Source organism: Mastacembelus armatus, unplaced genomic scaffold (genome assembly GCF_900324485.2).
Source record: "Mastacembelus armatus unplaced genomic scaffold, fMasArm1.2, whole genome shotgun sequence".
In the NCBI taxonomy this organism is placed as follows: domain Eukaryota; kingdom Metazoa; phylum Chordata; class Actinopteri; order Synbranchiformes; family Mastacembelidae; genus Mastacembelus; species Mastacembelus armatus.
The window spans coordinates 1012381-1035626 of NW_022872866.1; the positions used below are offsets into that span (position 1 = coordinate 1012381).

General features: G+C 43.7%; 1 protein-coding gene across 7 annotated transcripts in view; it reads left to right on the top strand.

Annotated features, from left to right (window-relative positions):
* Nucleotides 1-23246, top strand: part of LOC113140172 (NACHT, LRR and PYD domains-containing protein 12-like) — a 33516-nt gene that overhangs the window by 4947 nt on the left and 5323 nt on the right. For 3 of the 7 annotated variants that reach the window (XM_026323927.1, XM_026323929.1, XM_026323928.1), the window contains 7 exons: nt 14-187; nt 498-671; nt 917-1090; nt 11483-11656; nt 12203-12240; nt 21179-21314; nt 23057-23230. In XM_026323927.1, coding sequence (XP_026179712.1) covers nt 14-187; nt 498-671; nt 917-1090; nt 11483-11656; nt 12203-12240; nt 21179-21314; nt 23057-23230 — 1044 coding nt within the window. Of the gene's footprint in view, nt 1-13; nt 188-497; nt 672-916; nt 1091-2911; nt 3086-3284; nt 3332-3508; nt 4194-4613; nt 4758-4841; nt 4917-5221; nt 5348-5446; nt 5501-6112; nt 7872-7974; nt 8146-8377; nt 8552-11482; nt 11657-12202; nt 12377-12705; nt 12880-13049; nt 13097-13278; nt 15828-16325; nt 16844-17024; nt 17082-17200; nt 17262-17429; nt 17508-18041; nt 18168-18266; nt 18321-18869; nt 20635-20737; nt 20909-21140; nt 21315-23056; nt 23231-23246 lie in introns of those variants that run through there. The other 4 variants (XM_026323934.1, XM_026323932.1, XM_026323933.1 and 1 more) reach the window with 4 other exon arrangements.

The window sequence follows — 23246 nt, forward strand, 5'->3', positions numbered from 1 at the left end:
GTACCTTTTTAAGGCTCAGAGACTGTCAACTGTCAGAGAGAAGCTGTGAAGATCTGGCCTCAGCTCTCAGCTCCCAGTCCTCCAGCCTGAAAGACCTGGACCTGAGCAACAATGACCTGCAGGATTCAGGAGTGAAGCTGCTATTTTCTGGACTCAGGAGTCCACATTGTAGACTGGAGACTCTCAGGTCAGGAGACACCCGTTTGTTCAGGATCATTAATATAAATATGTGATAGATCATGTTGGGATGGGGGGGAATTCAGTGAAGGGTGTTCTTTTGTGTTCTAGCTGGACATGTAGCACCTGTATGTACACTCACACACTCTGCTTCTTTCGGTTGGGTCAGACAGAAAACTTCAAGACCAGTTGACCCTTAACTGCCAGTTGTTTCATAATGAGCCTAGAATTTATTATTAAACTGTGACACCAGGAATCAGAAATAAATTGTTCCATTCTATTTTTCACCACGACAGTGTGTTTGGATCTTATGTCTCCAGACTCTCAGGCTGTAAGATCACAGGGGAAGGCTGTGCTGCTCTGACCTCAGCTCTGGGATCCATCTGCTCCAGTCTGAAATTGCTGGACCTGAGCTACAACCACAGAGTAGAGTCAGGACTGAAACCTCTGTCTGCTGCACTGGTGGGTCCACACTGTAATCTGGGAACTCTCAGGTATGGACAGACACCAAGACTACACAAACTTTCTAAAGCTAAATTCACATCCCAGACCCTGGTGTTTCCATCAGATCTGTTGTTTGATCCATTTTTTTGGAGATTTTGTCAGTGTTGTGTTTTCAGACCTGAATCATTGTATCACTGCTTTTTCAGACCAGTAGTGCCACCACTATGTGCCGTTCACTGGTTAAATACAGAGACTGATGTTATGTCATGTATGTACTTCTGCATTGTGTTTTAAGACTCATTGGCTGTGAACTGTCAGAGAGAAGCTGTAAAGATCTGGCCTCAGCTCTCAGCTCCCAGTCCTCCAGCCTGAAAGACCTGGACCTGAGCAACAACGACCTCCTGGACTCAGGAGTGAAGTTTCTGTCTGAGGGGCTGATGAGTCCACATTGTAGACTGGAGGCTCTCAGGTCAGATAACCACATCAGTGAGAGAAGAAAATACCTTCTTTAAATTACCTGGACTTTGCCGTCTTTCTGCTGGAATTTGATGCTGTCATTTGTTAAAGAACATATGACAGTTTGAAGTACCAATTCATCAGGGCATAGGAAAATCGTATGCATGATTTTGATAAAAATTCCCTGGATTGGTGGTAGAAGACGTTTTTCTGTAAAATTTCACTTCCACATCAAAAAAATACCAACATAGGGTAAATAGTTGCTTAGCACCTTTTTCATAACAGAGTAAAATGTTGGGTCTCAACTTTTACAGCCAGCCAAAACAATCTAATAACTAATATGCTAGTAGGACATAATACTAAGTTATTCTGATGATTGCACTGACTCATTATAAAGTTATACAGTTAACCCTCAGGGGTCAACAAACGCACCGGCACGTTTTGTGGCAGCTTCTCCTGATAACGCAGAAACGAACTTAAATTGCTTTGTCAATTCTGATCGTACAGATAAAAGAAATATGTCATTTGAATCTGTAAAGGGTCTAGTTTTAGTTGTATACCCTCAAAATAACAACAAAATGCTGGGCTTTTGTTAAATAAAGAAAGCAGACAGGGTGCGCTCTGTCTTCTCTGTCATCTCTCTTCACGGACACATAAATAAAACAACCAGAATCCCAGCGAATACTTGCTTCATAAAAATAAGAAATATATGGCTAGAAAGCTTGAAATGTTTTCTTTTAAATGAAACAATTCAATTCAAAAACAAATCATCACTTTTTATTTAATCCGTATGAACGTAAGTAGAAGTACGTTTTCTCCTGTCTCACCTCATTACAGCTAATTTTTTTCCTGCCTCGCACTGAGCGCACTGTTCATATGGAAATAATCGGATGTGAACCAGGTAATTATGTGCACGACCCTGAGAAATGACATAAAACGTCAAACTTCATCATAGAATTTACTCACTTTCTGTGCGTTTGGATGATGGCGCGTTACGCAGGGGAAGAAGTGCTTCATATGTTCCAGACAGAGACGAATAGTTTAATTTGTCCTCAAAGTAAAAGCATGACTGAGATGACGAACGTTTGGATCCACATTGTGTTGTATTGTGCTGCACTAATCCCCTCTCAGCCACATTGACTGAAAGGCTCATTATGCGTGTCTTTGTCTGGTCTTTGAGTGCGTCTTTTGTCTTCTCAGGTAAATCATGTGACTATTCATGCTCAGACACACCTTCCTGCATATGTCTTTCTAAACAAAAGTGTCTTAGAAAATTTAAATCAGTGTATTGGTTTCTGTGAATTAGTGAACACGATGACTTTCACATTATTGTGAAGTAAACACTTTACACTACAAAATGCATTTCTCCAAAGTCTTGTGAACCAATGTTCAGTTTGTATTTTATGATCTTATTTCAGTGACTTAAAAAACTTAGTTTTTCACAAACCATGCCTAAACACTAAACAACTTGCTGCTCACATATTATTGTAGCCCAGTTTGTGCTGTTTGCAGTGTTATCAGACTTTTTGTCCAGGGCCTCAAAACCCCCTCAGACCCGAGTGTTAATACAAGAAAACAGTTCTTATCAAGAACAGGAAGTGTTTCCCAATTGAGAATCTCCTGCTATTGGTGCCAGTGGTACCAGCTACTGCTTCAGCCGACACTGAGGGAACAGCACCTGCAAGTTCAACTTCCCCTCTGCCTACATCTTGTTACTTGGCGCAGTTTTGGGAAAGATAGTTCAAACTGCCACTTTTTCTTCATCATTTCTGCCAACTTGAAACCTGAAGTCATGCTTAACTGAGAGAAAACTCACTTGTGTGTTTGTCTCCAGACTCTCAGGCTGTCAGGTCACAGGAGAAGGCTGTGCTGCTCTTGCCTCAGCCCTGAGATCCAACCCCTCCCATCTGAGAGAGCTGGACTTGAGCTACAACCATCCAGGAGACTCAGGAGAGGAACTTCTGTTTGCTGCACAGGCTGATCCACACTGTAATCTGGAAACTCTCAGGTATGGACAGTGGGACTACTTTTAACGTTAAATTAACACTCCTGAGTTTAACGCTGGCGATTTTGCCGTGTAGGGATGTAATTGTTTAAGAGACTGAGTCAGTGTAGTCCCTGACAATTCATTCAGCGTCTTTCCAGTTTTATGCAGATTATTAATAGTTAGTCTTCTGAAGACTCATTGTGTCTGTTTGTTCCTCCAGGCTGGACCATGGTGGAGAGCAGAGACTGAAGCCTGGTCAGAGGAAGTGTAAGTGTTAGAAAAAGGCAGCACGTTAATGTTGTTTAACTCTAAAGATCGTGTGTCTGCATTTAATTCTCAGTTTGAGAGAAGATCCAAATAAATGTGTCATTGTTAATGAAGCAGTAAAGGAACCAATCAGTGGTGACATGATAAAACTGCTGCTGCTTTTCGTTTCTCCATCAGGGGTCTGTAAAGTCAAACTGGACCCAGACACAGCACACACAAACCTCAAACTGTCCGATAACAACAGGAAGGTGACCGAAGTGAAACAAAAGCAGCCGTATCCTGATCATCCCGACAGGTTTGATCACTGGAAGCAGCTGCTGTGCAGAGATGGTCTGACTGGTCGCTGTTACTGGGAGGTGGAGTGGAAAGGAAAGGTTAATATAGCACTGACATACAGAGGGATCATAAAGGGAGGACGCAGTTTTAACAGCAGGTTTGGACAAACTGAGGAGTCCTGGACTCTGTCCTGCTCTGATGATGGGTACTCTGTCTGTCACAATAAGAAAACAACAGGCCTCTCTACACCCTCGGCCTCTCGCAGAGTAGCAGTGTACCTGGACTATCCTGCTGGAACTGTGACCTTCTACAGAGTCTCCTTGGACACACTGACCCACCTCCACACCTTCAACACCACATTCACTGAGCCTGTGTATCCTGGGTTCTGGTTGTTGTCATCCAGTTCTTCAGTATTTCTGTGTTCACTTGTGTTTAAGTGCTCTAGCCAGTATTAACAGCTCAGGGTCCAGTGACAAATGTGCAGGCTTGTTACAACCTTTTGCATTCGATTGCCCAGTTCCCTGTGGTACAGGCATTTTGGAAATAATAATATGACATGACAATAAATTTACAGTTCCAGACATAATTGTTATAAGAGTTGTTTTTATGTCTTAGTAAATCTGATGAGTCTTTCTACATTCATTTTGTCTCAGTCTTGTGTCATAGTGAATCAAATATCTTGGGTTTTGGACTGTTGACCAGACATTCTGCTTCAGCTCCTCCAGACCAGCACCAAGCCCATGAGACATCCGCTGGACGTCCTCCTGCTCTGTCTCTGTTACATACAATATGGGTGGGATAGTTTATGACTAGAAAACTGCACAGACTAATAGTGATCATCACTTTCAGTCTGCAGGGCTCTATGCTGAATATGAATATAGTTTGTGTTGTAAACATGATGTGTACAAAGTTAACACTAGAAAATAAAGTGCTCTGTAGGTGGATGGAGTGTGTGGAGTGGTGTAACTGATGATAAAGAGATGCAGGGAAGTGAGTTTGAGCAATGCATGTGGTAACAAAGCAGAAGCTCTTCCTCATAGTGAAAAACAAGTCTAGGCAGGAGGCAACACTCAGACAAGTAAATAACACCTCTAAGACTGCGACTAATGGGGCGTGCTCTTTCTTCTTCAGGACTTACAGGAAACTGAACGTAAGTGTGGAAATGCAGGATTTCTGATATAAAACGTTTTTATTTCAGCTCCTTGTATTATTCTCTGTGATGTTTGCTCTGAAGGTCTGAAGTGACGAGAGTTGGTTGGGGAAATGGCAGCAACTCGGCCGACTGCGGTTCCTGATACATTTCAGGACGGTGAGATGCTGGTTTAATTTCTTTATTACTTATCACTGATGTGTTTTCAGACTCAGCTCTGTCTGAGGAAGAAAGAAAGCTTGTTCTGACGAGAAGAAAAGACAGGAAACTGATCTGATGCTATTTATTTGAGTCAAAGCCTGGGAAGTAGCTATTGCACATCTACACCAAAAGAATTAATTTGTTTAGCACTTTTAAAAACTGAAGTTTGTCAGAATGCTGTACAAGATAAAAACATAAAATAAAACAGGAGGAAAAGAAACACCAAAAAGCACAAAACAGATAAAAGCTTTATTTTTTTTCAGCTGCAGCTCAGAGGGAAGCTCCGAACATCACAGTCACTGCCCAGGATAAAAGTGTCAGCATGGCACCTCAGCTTATCGGTGCTCATGTGGGCGGTGATGTAAACATCATTGTAAACAACACACCTGGTAAATATTGACCTGAATCTATGAAGCTCCTTCTGGTTTATTGAGTGACTGCATTAATCAGTCTGAGTTTCTCAAGAGATGTTTCTGTTCCTGTTTCAGGTCAGGTTCCCTCCAGGACACATGAGGCTGATGCTGTTGCTCCTAAAACCAAAGGTACTGAGCTTTTTCTAAACCAAGTAACAGAAAACTATTAATTTTCTGTTTTTACTGCACTTTACTGTCAGCAGAATGTAACTAGAGTGAGTTGTGAACAGTGAAACCTACATCAGATGTTCCCCAGACATGTCTTGTCATGTCCATTTTTATGTCTTCCAAACGGGGGCACGACAGACCACATCAACCTGTACTGCTTAACACTCAGTTTAAATACTTTAGGTTTCTTGTTTCAAACATGGCTCCATGTTACACTGTACATGATGTTTAGCTTTTTGAATAAATCCTGTTAGTCTTGGTAGTTGACCAGCATGAAACCATTTCATTATTGTAGTGAGCTCAGGTCAATGTTTAGTGTTATGATTGTTGATTGTTTAACCATGAGCCGTATTTGTGGAGTGTTATTAGTCAATTAAAATGATCTTTGTATGGACCAGAAGTCCAGTGTAGGAAATTAAGCCAAAGCCAGGTTACACTCAGGTGTGGACCTACTGTGGTTCATGTCTCTTTAATTTTTTCGGTGTTTCACGTTTGTCCCAAAACCAAACCTACAAAATAGGATATGAACAAAAGGTGGTCATTGCTGTAACTGTTCTTTCATTCATCTTTCAGAAAATATCCAAAGGTGCCAAACTGAACTAAAATCTTACCTTCAAAATAAAACAGAAGCACTGATTTCAGAAACAAATGATGAATCATCGGCTTCTCTAAACAAGTTCTACACAGAACTTTACATCACACAAGGAGGCAGTGGGGACGTTAATGGAGAACATGAAGTGGTTGAGCTGGAATGTCAAAGAAGAACGAGTCAGGAGAGGAAAATCGACCTCAATGACATTGTTAAACCTTTAGCAGAGGAAGAGTCTCGTCCCCAGAGAGTCCTGACCAAGGGAATTGCTGGAATTGGAAAAACTGTAGCTGTGCAGAAATTCACTCATGACTGGGCCACAGGAGCAGCCAACCAGAATATTCAGTTCATATTTCCCTTCACTTTCCGAGACTTGAATTCAATAAAAGATGAACCCCGTAGTCTTAAGGACTTAATAACTGACAATTTTGAAGAAGTGAATGACTTGGAAAGATCAGACTACAATAGTTCAAGTGTGTTGTTCATCTTTGACGGTCTGGACGAAAGCAAATTCCCTCTGGACTTTGAGAATAATAAGCGGTGCCGCAGCATTACCCAGACTGCAACAGTAGACGCCCTGCTAACCAACTTAATCCAAGGGAACCTGCTGCACAAAGCCTCAATCTGGATCACAACTAGACCGGCCGCAGCCAGCAAGATTCCTGCCAAGCACTTCAACAGAGTGACCGAGGTACGAGGCTTTAATGACGAGCAGAAGGAGGAGTACTTTCAGAAGAAATTTGGGGACAAGGCCCAGAAGATCATCAGTCATCTTCAGTGCAAACTGTTGAGAAGCCTGTACATCATGTGCCACATCCCAATGTTCTGCTGGATTTTTGCCACAGTTCTTGAGAGTCTCCTCGCCAACACTCAGGAAAACAAGTTGCCCAGAACTGTGACTGAAATGTACATGCACTTCCTGATCATTCAGACTCAGCGCAAACGTGAGAAGCATTATGAGACAGAGGAAACAGACAAAGACCTGATCATGAAATTGGGAAAACTGGCATTTGAGCAGCTGCAGAAGGGAAACTTAATCTTCAGTAAGGAAGATCTGCAAGACTGTAAGATTGATCTGGAACAAGCTGCAGTTTACTCAGGAGTTTGTACACAGGTCATAAGAAAAGAACATGGTCTTTACAGACAGGACTGTTACTCCTTCATCCATTTAACTGTTCAGGAGTTTCTGGCAGCTCTGTATGTGTTGGAGACCTTCACTGAGAGCAGAGATAATCTGCTGCAGACGGAGATGAAACAGTCAGAGAATGGCAAGAGAGGGAGGGAGGAAGAAATTTCTATTGTTGACCTCCACAAAGATGCAGTGGATTTGGCCTTGGCCACCAAAGATGGAAAATGGGACTTGTTCCTGCGCTTCCTGTTTGGTTTGTCACAGGACAAGAATCAGGTGCTTCTTCAGAAAGTGGGATTTCAGAGAAGATCCCTGCAGAGCAACGAGGAGATAATCAGCTACATTCGTGCAAAGATTGAGGAACTGTCGTTTGCTGACCAGCGCATCAATCTGTTCCACTGTTTAATTGAGCTGGGTGACCAGACACTGGTAAGGCGAATCCGAAGCCGGAGTTTGGGATATACCATAGGTTCACCTGGTGACTGGTCAGCTCTGGCCTTTCTGCTGCTTGTTTCTGATGAAAACCTGGATGTTTTTGACCTGAAGAACTACAACAGATCAGATGCAGTTCTGGAGAGGCTGGTGCCGGTGCTGAAAGCAGCAAAGACAGCCCTGTAAGTATTTGGTCTGAAGGAACCCAACTTCTCTGGCGTTCACAGGTTGTACTAAAATACAGAGGCAGAGGACAGAGTGGTTAAAGCAGTTTTTTCTCTTTAGGTTAAATGAATGTCACCTCACTGACAGATGTTGTGAGTGTGTTTCATCAGTTCTCAGCTCAAAGTCTTCTGGTCTAGAGGAGTTAGACCTGAGCAGAAATGAGCTCCAGGACTCCATCAAACCGCTGTGTGATGGCCTGAGAAGTCCCAACTGCAAACTCCAGACACTCAGGTGATAAGATCTTTGTAACTGAGGCATGTTAGTTTAGTTACTGTATCACACGTCTGTCTCTGATGTATTGTAGTGACTGGGCATCCCTCCTCCACTCTAAGTCAATTACAAACAAACGGACTGTGGTTTTAGCAGATGTTGGCACTGGAGCTCAGGGAGTGCCTCCCAGAGTGAAGCTAGACCTTATTTTAAATAACGTACTGACTAATGTTGTCTTATGTACCTTTTTAAGGCTCAGAGACTGTCAACTGTCAGAGAGAAGCTGTGAAGATCTGGCCTCAGCTCTCAGCTCCCAGTCCTCCAGCCTGAAAAACTTGGATCTGAGCAACAATGACCTGCAGGATTCAGGAGTGAAGCTGTTGTTTTCTGGACTCAGGAGTCCACATTGTAGACTGGAGACTCTCAGGTCAGGAGACACCCGTTTGTTCAGGATCATTAAAATAAGAATTAATATAAAGATTCATTTTGAAAAAGCAACTAAAATCTGTTGGACTTTTTGTCTGAATATTCTGACAAGCGAGGTGCCATCTTTCTGGATTAGAGTTTTTATTTCCAGGACCTGACTTTACTAAAGGAAAATCGACTCTTAGATTGTTTGTTTTATTTAACTAGGAGAGAAAGTTAACAGTTAATTAGTGATGTTTAGCAAACATCAGACTGGGGTTAGTTAGTCCATCTCAGGACCAACACACAGCTACACAACACAAGGCAATTTAAAGTCAGGCATTCTGAGGATCTAGCTTGTTTTTCCAGTTCATGTTCTGGTTTTTGTCGCTGAATGCTCCATATAATTTTAACTGATGACAGTCCCTCTTTCTGCTGGAATTTGACAGTTTTATTATAAATCATTTCAAAGCCAATAAACATCCATCTATCTTTGCATCTTTTTCCACGTATCTGGGTCGTGGGGGCAGTAGCCTAAGCAGGGATGCCCAGACTACCTTTTCCCTGGACACTTTTTCCAGGTCATATGGGGGGACACTGAGGCGTTCCCAGGCCAGCCGAGTGACAGTCTCTCCAGCGTGTCCTGGGTCTTCCCCGGGGTCTCGTCCCAGTGGGACATACTCCTCCCAGCTTCGCCTTTCAGCTGAGCTCTGTCTTCACCACAACGAACCAGTACATCAACTGCATTGCTGCTGCCAATGCACCGATCTGTCTGTCAATCTCACGCCCTGTCCCTCACTCATGAACAAGATCCCAAGATACTTAAACTCCCCCACCTCAGGCAGGATCTCTCTCCTGACCTGGAGATGGAAAGGCCACCTTTTTCCAGTTGAGAACCATGGCTTCGGACTTGGAGGTGCTGATTCCCATCCCAGCCGCTTCACATTTGGTTGCAAACTATCCCAGTGCACGCTGTTATGACCCTAGGGGTCATTATGTGTGTGTGTATGTATGTGTGTGGGTGTGACGGAGGATGAAGTGGGCGTGGACGTGGGAAGCCGTGGATTGGACTTCCGGGATTGGTCCAACACTTCCTGGAAGAACGATAAGAAGCCCACGGACTGCTGCTCAGGAGAGCTATTTTCCCACCTTTGCCATTCCCAGCTATTTGATAAAGATTTCGATTTCGCGTTAGTTAGAGATTAGATTTTTGTTTCGTTTTGTAGGTTTAGTATTAAAAGTAGTTTTCTTTATTTTCGATTAGACATATTTAGACATTTAGGCTACGTTTTGTGTTTTGTTTTCTCCTGTTTTGTTTTAGGAGTTTCCAGGCTGACGACCTGTGATTTTGTGTTGTTTCTTTGTATTAGCTATTATAGGGCTATTTAGCGTGTTTGTTATTTGCCATTTGTTCGATTGATATCGTAGGGCTAAGTGTAGCTTTTTTGTTTAAGTAGGGCTCACAGAGCGTTTTTGTTTGAGTAAGGCTAACTTAGCGTTTGTGTTTTGTTGAACATTCTGTATTGCATTCTGTGTTTTGACAGAATAAATATTCTTGTTAATTGTAGTTCGTTCGTTCGTGTTTGTTGAGAGTGGGAGAGGTTTGGAGAAAAACTCCACAATCGTGTTACGCTCCGGCAACCCCTAGGCTGGGGCGTAACAACGCTGAAGGTTCTGGCTTGATGGAGCCAACGGGACATCATCGTCTGCAAAAAGCAGAGCCCTTGACAAAGAGCCCCGGACCCCATACTCCCAGAGCACCTCCCACAGAATGTTGCAAGGGACGTGGTCGAATGTCTTCACCAAGTCCACAAAGCACATGTGAACTGGTTGGGCAAACTCCCACGAACCCTCGAGCACCCTGAAGAGGGTATTGAACTGGTCTAGTGTTGCATGACCAGGACAAAAACCACATTGTTCCTCCTGGATCCTAAGTTCTACCATCGGATCCTTGTCTCCAGCACCCTGGCATAGACCTTCCCAGGGAGGCTGAGTAGTGTATAGTGTTCCCACTATAGTGGGAACACACCCTCCGGTCCCCCTTCTTAAAAAGAGGGACCACCACCCTGCTTTACCAGTGCAGAGGTACGGTCCTCAGACACCACGTAATGTTGCAGAGGCATGTCAACCATGACAGCCCAACAGCATTCAGAGATTTGAGATACTCAGGGCAGATCCCGGTACCTTGCCACTAAGGAGCTGCCGAACTACCCCAGTGACTTCAGCTTGGGCGATGGGCGGATCTGCCTCCAACTTCCCAGCCTCTGCTTCCTCTATGGAAGGCACGTGCCCCGGTGGGGTTGAGGAGATCCTTGAAGTATTCCTTCCACCATCTGACAATATCCCCAGTCGAGGTCAGCTCCGCTTCCACTGTAAACAGTGTTGGCAGAGCACTGCTTCCTCCTCTTGAGGCACGGGACGGTTTGCCAGAATTTCTTCGAGGCCGACCGAGTTCTTCTCCATGGCTTCACCGAACTCCTCCCATACCCGAGTTTTTGCCTCCACCACCATCTGGGTTGTGGCACAGTAGCTGACAGGTACTTCAGGAGTCCCACAAGCCAGCCAGACTGTAGGACTCCTTCAGCTTGAACATGTTTAGCTCTGTCAAGTCTGTCCCGCTTCCTACTCCGCCAATAAACAATGAAAAATAATCCCAGGAGAAAGGATTTGAGTGTCCAAATACCACCCGATGTTTGATGGAGATGTCAGCTCATAAGAGAATTCAGTGAAGGGTGGTCTTTTGTGTTCTGGCTGGACACACAGCACCTGTATGTACACTCACACACTCTGCTTCTTTCTGTTGGGTCAGACAGAAAACTTCAAGACCAGTTGACCCCTAACTGCCAGTTGTGTTATAATGAGCCAAGAACTGTGACACCAGGAATCAGAATTAAATTGTTTCATTCTAAAACATTTTTCACCACGACAGTGTGTTTGGATCTTATGTCTCCAGACTCTCAGGCTGTAAGATCACAGGGGAAGGCTGTGCTGCTCTGGCCTCAGCTCTGGGATCCAGCTGCTCCAGTCTGAAAGTGTTGGACCTGAGCTACAACCACAGAGTAGAGTCAGGACTGAAACCTCTGTCTGCTGCACTGGGGGGTCCACACTGTCATCTGGGAACTCTCAGGTAAGGACAGACACCAAGAATACACAAACTTTCTAAAGACCCTGGTGTTTCCAACAGATCTGCTGTTTGATCCAAGTCTGTCAGGGAATAAGAATCAGAATCAGAATGAGCTTTATTGCCAAGTGAGTGTGCGCACGCACGGACACACACACAAGGAATTTGTTTTAGGTACGGGGGGGGGGGTACTCTAGTTGTGATGTGGACGCAGCCTTTGTCACTGACTGTGGACTGTAGGTTCGGTCTGTAGCAGCAGCTCTTTGTTTTCCTCAAAGGGTCCAGACTGTAATATCCCCCAAAGTGCTCTCATTAGATATCAGCTTAAAGATGAAGACTTTGAATCCTGATACACTTTGAAGTTTTGTCTGCTGTGTGGACTGTTTGTGCACAGAGTCATTCTGTAGATATTTTGTCAGTGTTGTGTTTTCAGACCTGAATCATTGTATCACTGCTTTTTCAGACCAGTAGTGCCACCATTATGTGCCCTTCACTGGTTAAATACAGAGACTGATGTTATGTCATGTATGTACTTCTGCATTGTGTTTTAAGACTCATTGGCTGTGAACTGTCAGAGAGAAGCTGTGAAGATCTGGCCTCAGCTCTAAGATCCAAACACTCCCATCTGAGAGACCTGGACCTGAGCAACAACGACCTCCTGGACTCAGGAGTGAAGTTTCTTTCTGAGGGACTAGAGAGTCCACATTGTAGACTGGAGGCTCTCAGGTCAGATCACCTCTGTTTGTTCAGTAGACGAACGTTTGAATGTAGTTTGACAGAAATAGTGACGACCATCTTTAGTCCCAGAGAATGTTGTATCTGAGGAAAATGTCCTAAGGGTCTTTCATTCTGTAAGTCATTAGTGCCACTGTCTGTTTCTGATGAGGCTCCTGCTGTTATTGATCAGACACTGATTGGTGAAGTCATTGAACACTAGATATGATTGTTTTGGGTTTGACGGCATCAGTGTTGAAAGCAGCAACATGTCTTTCCCTGACACCAGAAACAAAGTCATGTTTAACTGGGAGAAAGCTCTCTTGTGTGTTTGTCTCCAGACTCTCAGGCTGTCAGGTCACAGGGGAAGGCTGTGCTGCTCTGGCCTCAGCCCTGAGATCCAAACACTCTCATCTGAGAGAGCTGGACCTGAGCTACAACCATCCAGGAGACTCAGGAGAGAAACTTCTGTTTGCTGCACAGGCCGATCCACACTGTAATCTGGAAACTCTCAGGTATGGACAGTGGGACAGTTTCTCTGTTGCATGAGACCAGACTGCTCAGGTTCAGTCTTCATTTTAGCACCTTAGTCTGTTAGTCCAGTTTTAGCCTTTTGATTTTTGTTGGCTGTAGCCAACAATAACTGAAGTCAAGTGTTTTTAACAGTCTTTGGCTCTTCCTCCAGGCTGGAACATGGTGGAGAACAGAGACTGGTACCTGGTCTGAGGAAATGTAAGTGTTGTCACTCTGATCCATCACAAGGCAGAACATGTTGATGCTGCTGAAACAAGAAAATGTGCATCTGCATCTAATTCTCAGTTTGAATGAAGACCCAAAAAGATGCGTCTGTGAGTTTTATCAGACAGTCTGTTGATACAGAATCAGATGTGTTGTCGTGTCTGTTGCTCCGTCAGATGCCTGTGAACTCACCTTGGACCCAGACTTATCAGACAGCCTCCTCCAGGTGTCCGACGACAGCAGGAAGGTGACAGCAGTGAGAGGAAAATGGCCATATCCTCAGGAGGTGCTGTGTGGAGGTGATCTGACTGATCGCTGTTACTGGGAGGTCGAGTGGGAAGGAAGGGTTGAGGTAATGGTGACGTGCTGTGAAAGCTACATGTTAGGTTCCACTCCTGATGGTGTTTTTGGATATCTTGGCGATTTTTGGTACCTGTCCTGCTCTGATGAAGGGTACTCTGTCTACCACAATAAGAAAACCACACTCCTCCATGTTCCCTCGACCTCCCACAGAGTAGCAGTGTACCTGGACTGTCCTGTTGGGACTCTGACCTTCTACAGCGTCTGCTCTGGCACACTGACCCACCTCTACACCTTCTACACCTCATTCACTGAGCCTCTTTTTCCTCGGTTCAAGGTTGGACATGACTCCTCAGTGCGTCTGTGCTCCCTGACAGAGGGAGATTAGGTTTCTGTTGTACTTCAGATGTTTGTTAGGACAGTAACGGAGCAGAGAGGAGTTTACAATAAAACACAGTCACTGATTTTTATTTACGTCAGTCTGCCTTTCCTGAGAAACCAGACCTGAGCAGGAAAATGATCGATGGGATTAGTGGCTCCCTCCGGATCAACAGGGTCAACACAAACCTGGAGCTCTGAAAGGAACCAGCAGATGGTCCCCACCCACACACACCTGCAGTGAAAGTACAGATGTTCTACTGTTCGCAGCTGTTTCCTCTGTTATGTAAATTTTCTTAATGTTTCTGTTAGTGTCTTTGGTGGATCTTTTCTGATCTGATTCAGGTTCTAGAGAGGACAGGACTGGACAGTACAGAGTTACAGTAATCTAGCCTTGAAGTAAATGCATGGACTAGTTTTTCTGCATCATTTTGAGACAGGATGCTCCTAATTTTGACAATGTTGTGTAAGTGACAGAAGATAGTAATAGAGATTTGTTTTATGTGTGAATTAAAGGACACATCTTAATAAGAGCTAATCATCATCAACCATCTAAAGTAGCTATATTGTTAGATAGATACAGCTGAGTGTCATCTGCATAGCCATGGTAATTCATAGAGTGCTTCCTAATGACATTGCCTAAGGGAAGCATGTATGAAGTGAAGAAGATCTGTCCTAGCACGAAAACCATCAATGTTCTCTACTGTTTTTTTTCCTGAAGTTTAGTTTTTTGAGTGTTTAATAATAAAATGTTTTTTTCCAGATTCAAACAAGAACTCACCAGCTTCAGTCCTGATGCAAAGGTTTTGTTTGATTTGTGAATGTGGCAAATAGGTTATAAATCATGTTTTTTCTTCTTTGTGCAGTTTGGAAGAATGCAGCATTACAGCGAAAGGGCACTTGTCATTATCCAGTGGTCTGGCTTCACACTCTTGCCTCAGAGAGCTGGATATCAGCAAAAATAAAATTCTTGTTGTAGACATGATGGATCATAAAGAACGTCTGATGGTCAGTCACCTTCTGAAAGTGCTTTCAGCTGATCCACTGAATCCTGGAGGTTGTCAACAAATGCTCTTTATTAATGTGTTATTTTTGCACTCATAGTTGGCATTGGAACTAAGTTGTAAAGTTGGTTCAGAGTCCTGTTAAAGGCAAAGGACTAATTAAAGTCGAAAGGGGACTTCATAAAGGGAGTGTAACACATTCAGTCCTCTGGGGACCATGAAGTTTGAGGGTTCTTCACAGTATCTTAGCTGTTCCTAGCACCGCGCTCTTCTGAACTGAGCGCTCCGATGTTGTTCCTGGGATCTTTTAGAACGACTCTCCCAGTCTGGGGGGGGTCACAGCCCAAGTGTCCTGATTACCACGGGAACCACTGTTATGATGAGTGCCTCTGTGCTGTCTTTCAGTCCGGCCACTGGTAGGACCTTTCGATATCAGCCTACTTTTACCTGTCGGTGGTACACACCGTGCAGGGGTCTGTCCAGCCATGATGGTTCTTGCTCCTCTCTCTTCCTCAGGCTTCTGTTGTCTGAGATAATCTCCAAGTATCCCATCACTTGGGGCCATGTTCCTGATGGTAGTCATGGGTCTTTGCTGTGTCATCTGAGATGGTGGCTGTGACGCTCACCAGTCCTCGGCCTCCTTAAGGAAGGTGTTGATATCTTGGACCTTGTTCTTCCCATTTAGCTGACTTCTTAGGACTTGTCTTACTCTCTGTAGGTATTTGGCTGTGGCAGCTTTCCTTGTGGCTTCTTCTTGCCTGTGGGATTCCAAAGTACTTGTAGCTTCCCTTAGCATTCGCTATGCTGCCTTCTGGCATTTCAGCTCCTTCAGTCCTGACAACCTTCCTTCTGTTTGTTGTCATCCACACTTATCCAATCCAAATGACATTACAATGTCATTGCTGTATATCCTGATGGTGTGGATCAGTGAGTCCTCTGTCTCGCTCAGTCCTGGCATACAGCTTGTTGTTATAAATGTACAGGAGATGGCTGATGGTTGCTCCATTTCGTAGTCAGTATCTGTAGCCAGTCTTAGTGATGATCTGGCTGAGAGGGTCCAGATCTGTAGCCAGTCTTAGTGATGATCTGGCTGAGAGGGTCCAGCCTTATGCAGAACAGCAGCATGGACAGAGCCTCTCCTTGGTAGATGCCGCACTTGATGGAAACTTGTGCAGTCGGCTACTAGGGTTGTTTTCCACAGTCCCATTGAGTTCCTTATGAAGGTTCTTAGGGTCCTGTTGGTCTTGTATAGCTCCAAGCATTCCGGGATCCATTTGTGAGGCAGTGAGTCATAGGCTCACCAGACGGTGCAAAGGTTGGTATGTCTGGTCTTCCAGTCTTGTATATATATGTTTAAGGCTATATAAGTACCCTTCGTGCAATAAAAATAAAACCAGCTCAGTTACTGCGTTTCCAACCATCTATGTTTCTATTCATGTCCGTATGTGACAGGTTAAAAAGGAAATGGTGAGTCTTGAAAATGATTTAATTCATGGTCTTCATTAAGTTAAAAACAGTGTCAGTCTAAAACATCATGCAGTGATGAAGACAGTTTATAATGGTTGTCAAAACTAGACCTTTGCGTTTAAAACCTGTAATAACTTGCAGCAACAGTAAATGTTTAAAGTGTGAATATGATAAAACACTAAATATAAACGCTCCTGTTTAATCTGAGCAATCTGTCCACAGCATCTGTGATCGACTGATTTCCTTGATCCTCGAGCCTGAGATCGATTGCTCTGGTCTCCTCACTGACACTGTAGGATGTTAGAGAAACGCTTTGCCGTTTTTTGCGTCAGGTAAGTTGAGTTTTATCTACAGCTGCTGTTGCACCGGAAAGTGACTTTGCCAGAAACTGATGTCCTGTTAAACGCGACTTTTCTCTGGATTGTGTCGGAATCAAACCAAGTTAGCCAAGTTAGAAAATAGACCCTGCGTGTGTCCATGAGGTTTTACGAAGGTTCGTCTTTGGGAAACACGCATTTTCGGGAAAACTACGGTGGTTTAGCGTGGACAGGAGAATCTGGACTGAGGTGGTTATGAATCAAACTCTGGCGATGTGAGTAGACTGTCATTACACTGCCATGATTAAATGTTATTAACGTGAAACTTGTCTGTTTGTTGATGCATTGTGGATATAGCCTGTTATATTTAGACACTAGACTGTAACGGTGTTGATGTGGGTCAGATGTAAAATAAATGAAATCATTCTGTTGAGTCTTTACATTTTTGTGTTGTAGACTATAAATCTCCAGCACCTCTGTACCAGTTTAAGTACCTGTAAAACCCCACAGATGGTAAGTCTGGATACATTTTCCTCAACAATCCATGGAATAAATTGAGGTGTCCCGCAGGGATTCATTTTTGGCCCCATGCTTTTTATCTTGTATATGCTTCCCCTTGGAAATGTCATCAGGAGACATGGGGTCAACTTTCACAGCTGATAACACGCAACAGGAGGCAACACTCAAAGACAAGTAAGCAACAGCTCTAACACTGACTAACAGGACATGCTCTTTCTTTTTACTGACATTAACAGGACTTACAGGAAACTGAATGTAAGTGTGGAAATGCAGGATTTGTGATATAAAGCACTTTTGTTATTTCAGCTCCTTGTATTATTCTCTGTGATGTTTGTTCTGAAGGTCTGAAGTGAGGAGAGCTGGTTGGGGAAATGGAAAGTCCAAGTGGTCCGACTGTGGTTCCTGATACATCCCAGGACGGTGAGATGCTGGTTTAATTTCTTTATTACTATCACTGATGTGTTTTCAGACTCAGCTCTATCTGAGGAAGAAAGAAAACTTGTTCTGACGAGAAGAAAAAACTGGAAACTGATCTGATGCTATTTATTTTGAGTCAGTCCCACCCTGTGAATTTCCCTTTCTGGTAGTTGTACGACCATACTAACAGCACATATTTAGTGTATATATTCATATATAAGTTGAATTTTATATCTATATATGTTTGTGTGTGTGTGTGCCATTTGTCTACTGGAAATTAAGAAGTAACCAGCTAATTATTAACATTTGGATTTAAACACTTATTACTTACACATATTTAATATTTTCACATTCTTAGTTACATAGGGTAAATAAGAAGGTTGTGTTGGTCAGTTTCAATGTAATCTGTGTTTTCAGATCTTTGCTAAATTAGATTAAATTAAATTACAAAACAGAATCTAGGAATCCCTCATACACATGCCAGTCTTAGATGAAAGGTCATTCATTTCTGGATTCTGGCTCCTGATCATTTTATAGCTGCAGCTCAGAGAGAAGCTCCAAACATCACAGTCACTGCCCAGAATGAAAGTGTCATCATCGCACCTCAGTTTACCAGTACTCATGTGACCCGTGATGTAAACATCACTGTAAACAACACTTATGGTAAATATTGACCTGAATTTATTAAGCTCCTTCTGATTAATTGAGTGACTGCATTAATCAGTCTGAGTTTCTCAAGAGATGTTTCTGTTCCTGTTTCAGGTCAGGTTCCCTCCAGGACACATGAGGCTGATGCTGTTGCTCCTAAAACCAAAGGTACTGAGCTTTTTCTAAACCAAGTAACAAAAAACTATTAATTTTCTGTTTTTACTGCACTTTACTGTCAGCAGAATGTAACTAGAGTGAGTTGTTGTGGAGTCGATGCAAACACAGCTGGATGTTCCCGTCCAACAGCGTCAGTTCAAAGAGGAAGTAGTAAAGAAACTGCATAGTTGGCTGTTAACATGACGTGTTCTGATTTCTACTCTCATCAGGTCAGCAAAATTAAAAATAACTAACAGTGAACCCAAAGTGATTATTTGCCAGACATTTTGTCAAGTAGTCACAACTGTTGTTGTAACACAGGCGCCACATTTTCTGCTTAAAATAGTTTTATATTTTACAGGTAATTAAGAAAATAGTGAGAGTCTATAAGTAAAGTTAGGCGCTCTCTGAGTGTTCTAAGTGTTTATGAACATGACATTGTGGTTCAAGTCTCGTTTGTTGTTAAGGTTTTGTGTTTTATGTTTGTCCTAAAACCAAGCAAACATAGGATATGAACAAAAGGTGGTCATTGCTGTAACTGTTCTTTCATTCATCTTTCAGAAAATATCCAAAGGTGCCAAACTGAACTAAAATCTTACCTTCAAAATAAAACAAAAGCACTGATTTCAGAAACAAATGATGAATCATCGACTTCTCTAAACAAGATCTACACAGAACTTTACATCACACAAGGAGGCAGTGGGGACGTTAATGGAGAACATGAAGTGGTTGAGCTGGAATGTCAAAGAAGAACGAGTCAGGAGAGGAAAATCGACCTCAATGACATTGTTAAACCTTTAGCAGAGGAAGAGTCTCGTCCCCAGAGAGTCCTGACCAAGGGAATTGCTGGCATTGGAAAAACTGTAGCTGTGCAGAAATTCACTCATGACTGGGCCACAGGAGCAGCCAACCAGAATATTCAGTTCATATTTCCCTTCACTTTCCGAGACTTGAATTCAATAAAAGATGAACCCCGTAGTCTTAAGGACTTAATAACTGACAATTTTGAAGAAGTGAATGACTTGGAAAGATCAGACTACAGTAGTTCAAGTGTGTTGTTCATCTTTGACGGTCTGGACGAAAGCAAATTCCCTCTGGACTTTGAGAATAATAAGGGGTGCCGCAACATTACCCAGACTGCAACAGTAGACGCCCTGCTAACCAACTTAATCCAAGGGAACCTGCTGCACAAAGCCTCGATCTGGATCACAACTAGACCGGCCGCAGCCAGCAAGATTCCTGCCAAACACTTCAACAGAGTGACCGAGATACGAGGCTTTAATGACGAGCAGAAGGAGGAGTACTTTCAGAAGAAATTTGGGGACAAAGATGTTGCCCAGAAGATCATCAGTCATCTTCAGTCCAAACTGTTGAGAAGCCTGTACATCATGTGCCACATTCCAATGTTCTGCTGGATTTTTGCCACAGTTCTTGAGAGTCTCCTCGCCAATACTCAGGAAAACAAGTTGCCCAGAACTGTGACTGAAATGTACATGCACTTCCTGATCATTCAGACTCAGCGCAAACGTGAGAAGCATTATGAGAAAGAGGAAACAGACAAAGACCTGATCATGAAATTGGGAAAACTGGCATTTGAGCAGCTGCAGAAGGGAAACTTAATCTTCAGTAAGGAAGATCTGCAAGACTGTAAGATTGATCTGGAACAAGCTGCAGTTTACTCAGGAGTTTGTACACAGGTCATAAGAAAAGAACATGGTCTTTACAGACAGGACTGTTACTCCTTCATCCATTTAACTGTTCAGGAGTTTCTGGCAGCTCTGTATGTGTTGGAGACCTTCACTGAGAGCAGAGATAATCTGCTGCAGACGGAGATGAAACAGTCAGAGAATGGCAAGAGAGGGAGGGAGGAAGAAATTTCTATTGTTGACCTCCACAAAGATGCAGTGGATTTGGCCTTGGCCACCAAAGATGGAAAATGGGACTTGTTCCTGCGCTTCCTGTTTGGTTTGTCACAGGACAAGAATCAGGTGCTTCTTCAGAAAGTGGGATTTCAGAGAAGATCCCTGCAGAGCAACAAGGAGATAATCAGCTACATTCGTGCAAAGATTGAGGAACTGTCGTTTGCTGACCAGCGCATCAATCTGTTCCACTGTTTAATTGAGCTGGGTGACCGGTCACTGATAGGGCAAATCCAAAACCAGATTCCGGGATATACCATAGGTTCACCTGGTGACTGGTCAGCTGTGGCCTTTGTGCTGCTTGTTTCTGATGAAAACCTGGATGTTTTTGACCTGAAGGACTACGACAGATCAGATGCAGTTCTGGAGAGGCTGGTGCCGGTGCTGAAAGCAGCAAAGACAGCCCTGTAAGTATTTGGTCTGAAGGAACCCAACTGCTCTGGCGTTCACAGGTTGTACTAAAATACAGAGGCAGAGGACAGAGTGGTTAAAGCAGTTTTTTCTCTTTAGGTTAAATGACTGTCACCTCACTGACAGATGTTGTGAGTGTGTTTCATCAGTTCTCAGCTCAAAGTCTTCTGGTCTAGAGGAGTTGGACCTGAGCAGAAATGAGCTCCAGGACTCCATCAAACCGCTGTGTGATGGCCTGAGAAGTCCCAACTGCAAACTCCAGACACTCAGGTGATAAGATCTTTGTAACTGAGGCATGTTAGTTTAGTTACTGTATCACACGTCTGTCTCTGATGTGTTGTAGTGACTGGGCATCCCTCCTCCACTCTAATTCAATTACAAACAAACGCACTGTGGTTTTAGCAGATGTTGGCACTGGAGCTCAGGGAGTGCCTCCCAGAGTGAAGCTAGACCGTATTTTAAATAACGTACAGACTAATGTTGTCTTATGTACCTTTTTAAGGCTCAGATACTGTCAACTGTCAGAGAGAAGCTGTGAAGATCTGGCCTCAGCTCTCAGCCCCCAGTCCTCCAGCCTGAAAGACCTGGACCTGAGCAGCAACGACCTGAAGGATTCAGGAGTGAAGATGCTGTTTAAGGGGCTGAAGAGTCCACATTGTAGACTGGAGACTCTCAGGTCAGGAGACACCCGTTTGTTCAGGATCATTAATATAAGAATTAATATAAAGATTCATTTTGAAAAAGCAACTAAAATCTGTTCGACTTTTTGTCTGAATATTCTGACAAGCGAGGTGCCATCTTTCTGGATTAGAATTTTTATTTCCAGGGCCTGACTTTACTAAAGGAAAATCGACTCTTGGATTGTTTTTCAAAGCCAGTAAACAGAAAAATAATCCCAGGGAAAGGATTTGAGGGTCCAAATCGCCCCTGATGTTTAATGGAGATGTCAGGTCATAAGAGAATTCAGCTTCTTAGTTACTTCTGGTCTGAAGTCTGGAGTGGCAGAGAAGTATGTCCGAGTGGCGCAGGACATGTATGAGAGCTGTAAGACAGTGGTGAGGTGTAGGGGTGACAGAGGAGTTCAAGGTGGAGGTGGGACTGCACCAAGGATCAGCTTTGAGCCCCTTCTTGTTTGCTGTGGTGATGGACAGGCTGACAGATGAGGTTAGACAGGAATCTCCGTGGACCATGATGTTTGCAGACGACATTGTCATCTGTAGTGAGAGCAGGGAGCAGGTGGAGGAAAATCTAGAGAGGTGGAGGTTTGCTCTGGAAAGGAGAGGAGTGAAGCTGGGCCGCAGTAAAACAGAGTACATGTGTGTAAATGAGAGGGACTCAAGTAGAACGGTGAGGTTACAGGGAGTAGAGGTGAAGAAGGTGGAGGATTTTAAGTACCTGGGGTCAAGTCTAGAGCAACGGAGAGTGTGGAAAAGAAGTGAAGAGACGTGTGCAAGCAGGTTGGAACGGGTGGAGGAAAGTGTCAGGTGTGATGTGTGACAAAAGAGTGTCAGCAGGAATGAAAGGAAAGGTGGACAAGACAGTGGTGAGACCAGCAATGTTGACTGGTTTAGAGACAGTGGCACTGAGACAAAGACAGGAGGCAGAGCTGGAGGTAGCAGAGCTGAAGATGTTGAGGTTCTCTCTGGGAGTGACGAGGATGGATAGGATCAGGACTGAGGACATCAGAGGGACGGCTCATGTTAGATGTTTTGGAGAAAAAGCCAGGGAAGCCAGATTGAGATGGTTTGGACATGTTCAGAGGAGGGACAGTGAATACATTGGTAAAAGGATGCTGAGGTTAGAGCTGCCAGGAAGGAGGCCTAGAGGAAGACCAAAGAGGAGGTTCTTGGATGTAGTGAAGGAGGACATGAGGATAGTTGGTGTGGGTGAGGAGGATACAGAGGATAGGGTTAAATGGAGGCAGATGATTGGCTGTGGAGACCCCTGAAGGGAGCAGCCCAAAGGAGAAGTAGTAGTTATTTCTGGTCTACCTCAGTGGTAACTGGTGTTTACTTGTGTAGCACTTTTCCACACTCAAAGTGGTTTTACACTATTTACCCATTATTTGCTCACACTGGTGGAACAGCCACCATGAACAGCCTGTTTGAGTTTAAAAGCAGTTTTCAATAAATTGCCTACTCTCGATTTTTTGTTTCTTGCTCCTGTTTCTTCTTTTGGCATTTTGAAACACTACTACTTACTTACTACTTACAACCTGGTCTTAAGATGTTGTTCAGGAGTGTATATGAACACAGTCACAGTTTGCTATTTCTCAGATAGGGTCAGATAGAGACCGTTATAAAGATCAATGAACTAAACAGCTGTTATGTTTCCTGACATGAGAATTAATTGAATTTCTAATCAAACTGCAGCATCAGGCCTCATTCTCAAATTCCCATCCCTGCTGTTTGTCTCCAGACTCTCGGGCTGTAAGATCACAGGGGAAGGCTGTGCTGCTCTGGCCTCAGCTCTGGGATCCAGCTGCTCCAGTCTGAAAGTGCTGGACCTGAGCTACAACCACAGAGTAGAGTCAGGACTGAAACCTCTGTCTACTGCACTGGGGGGTCCACACTGTCATCTGGGAACTCTCAGGTATGGACAGACACCA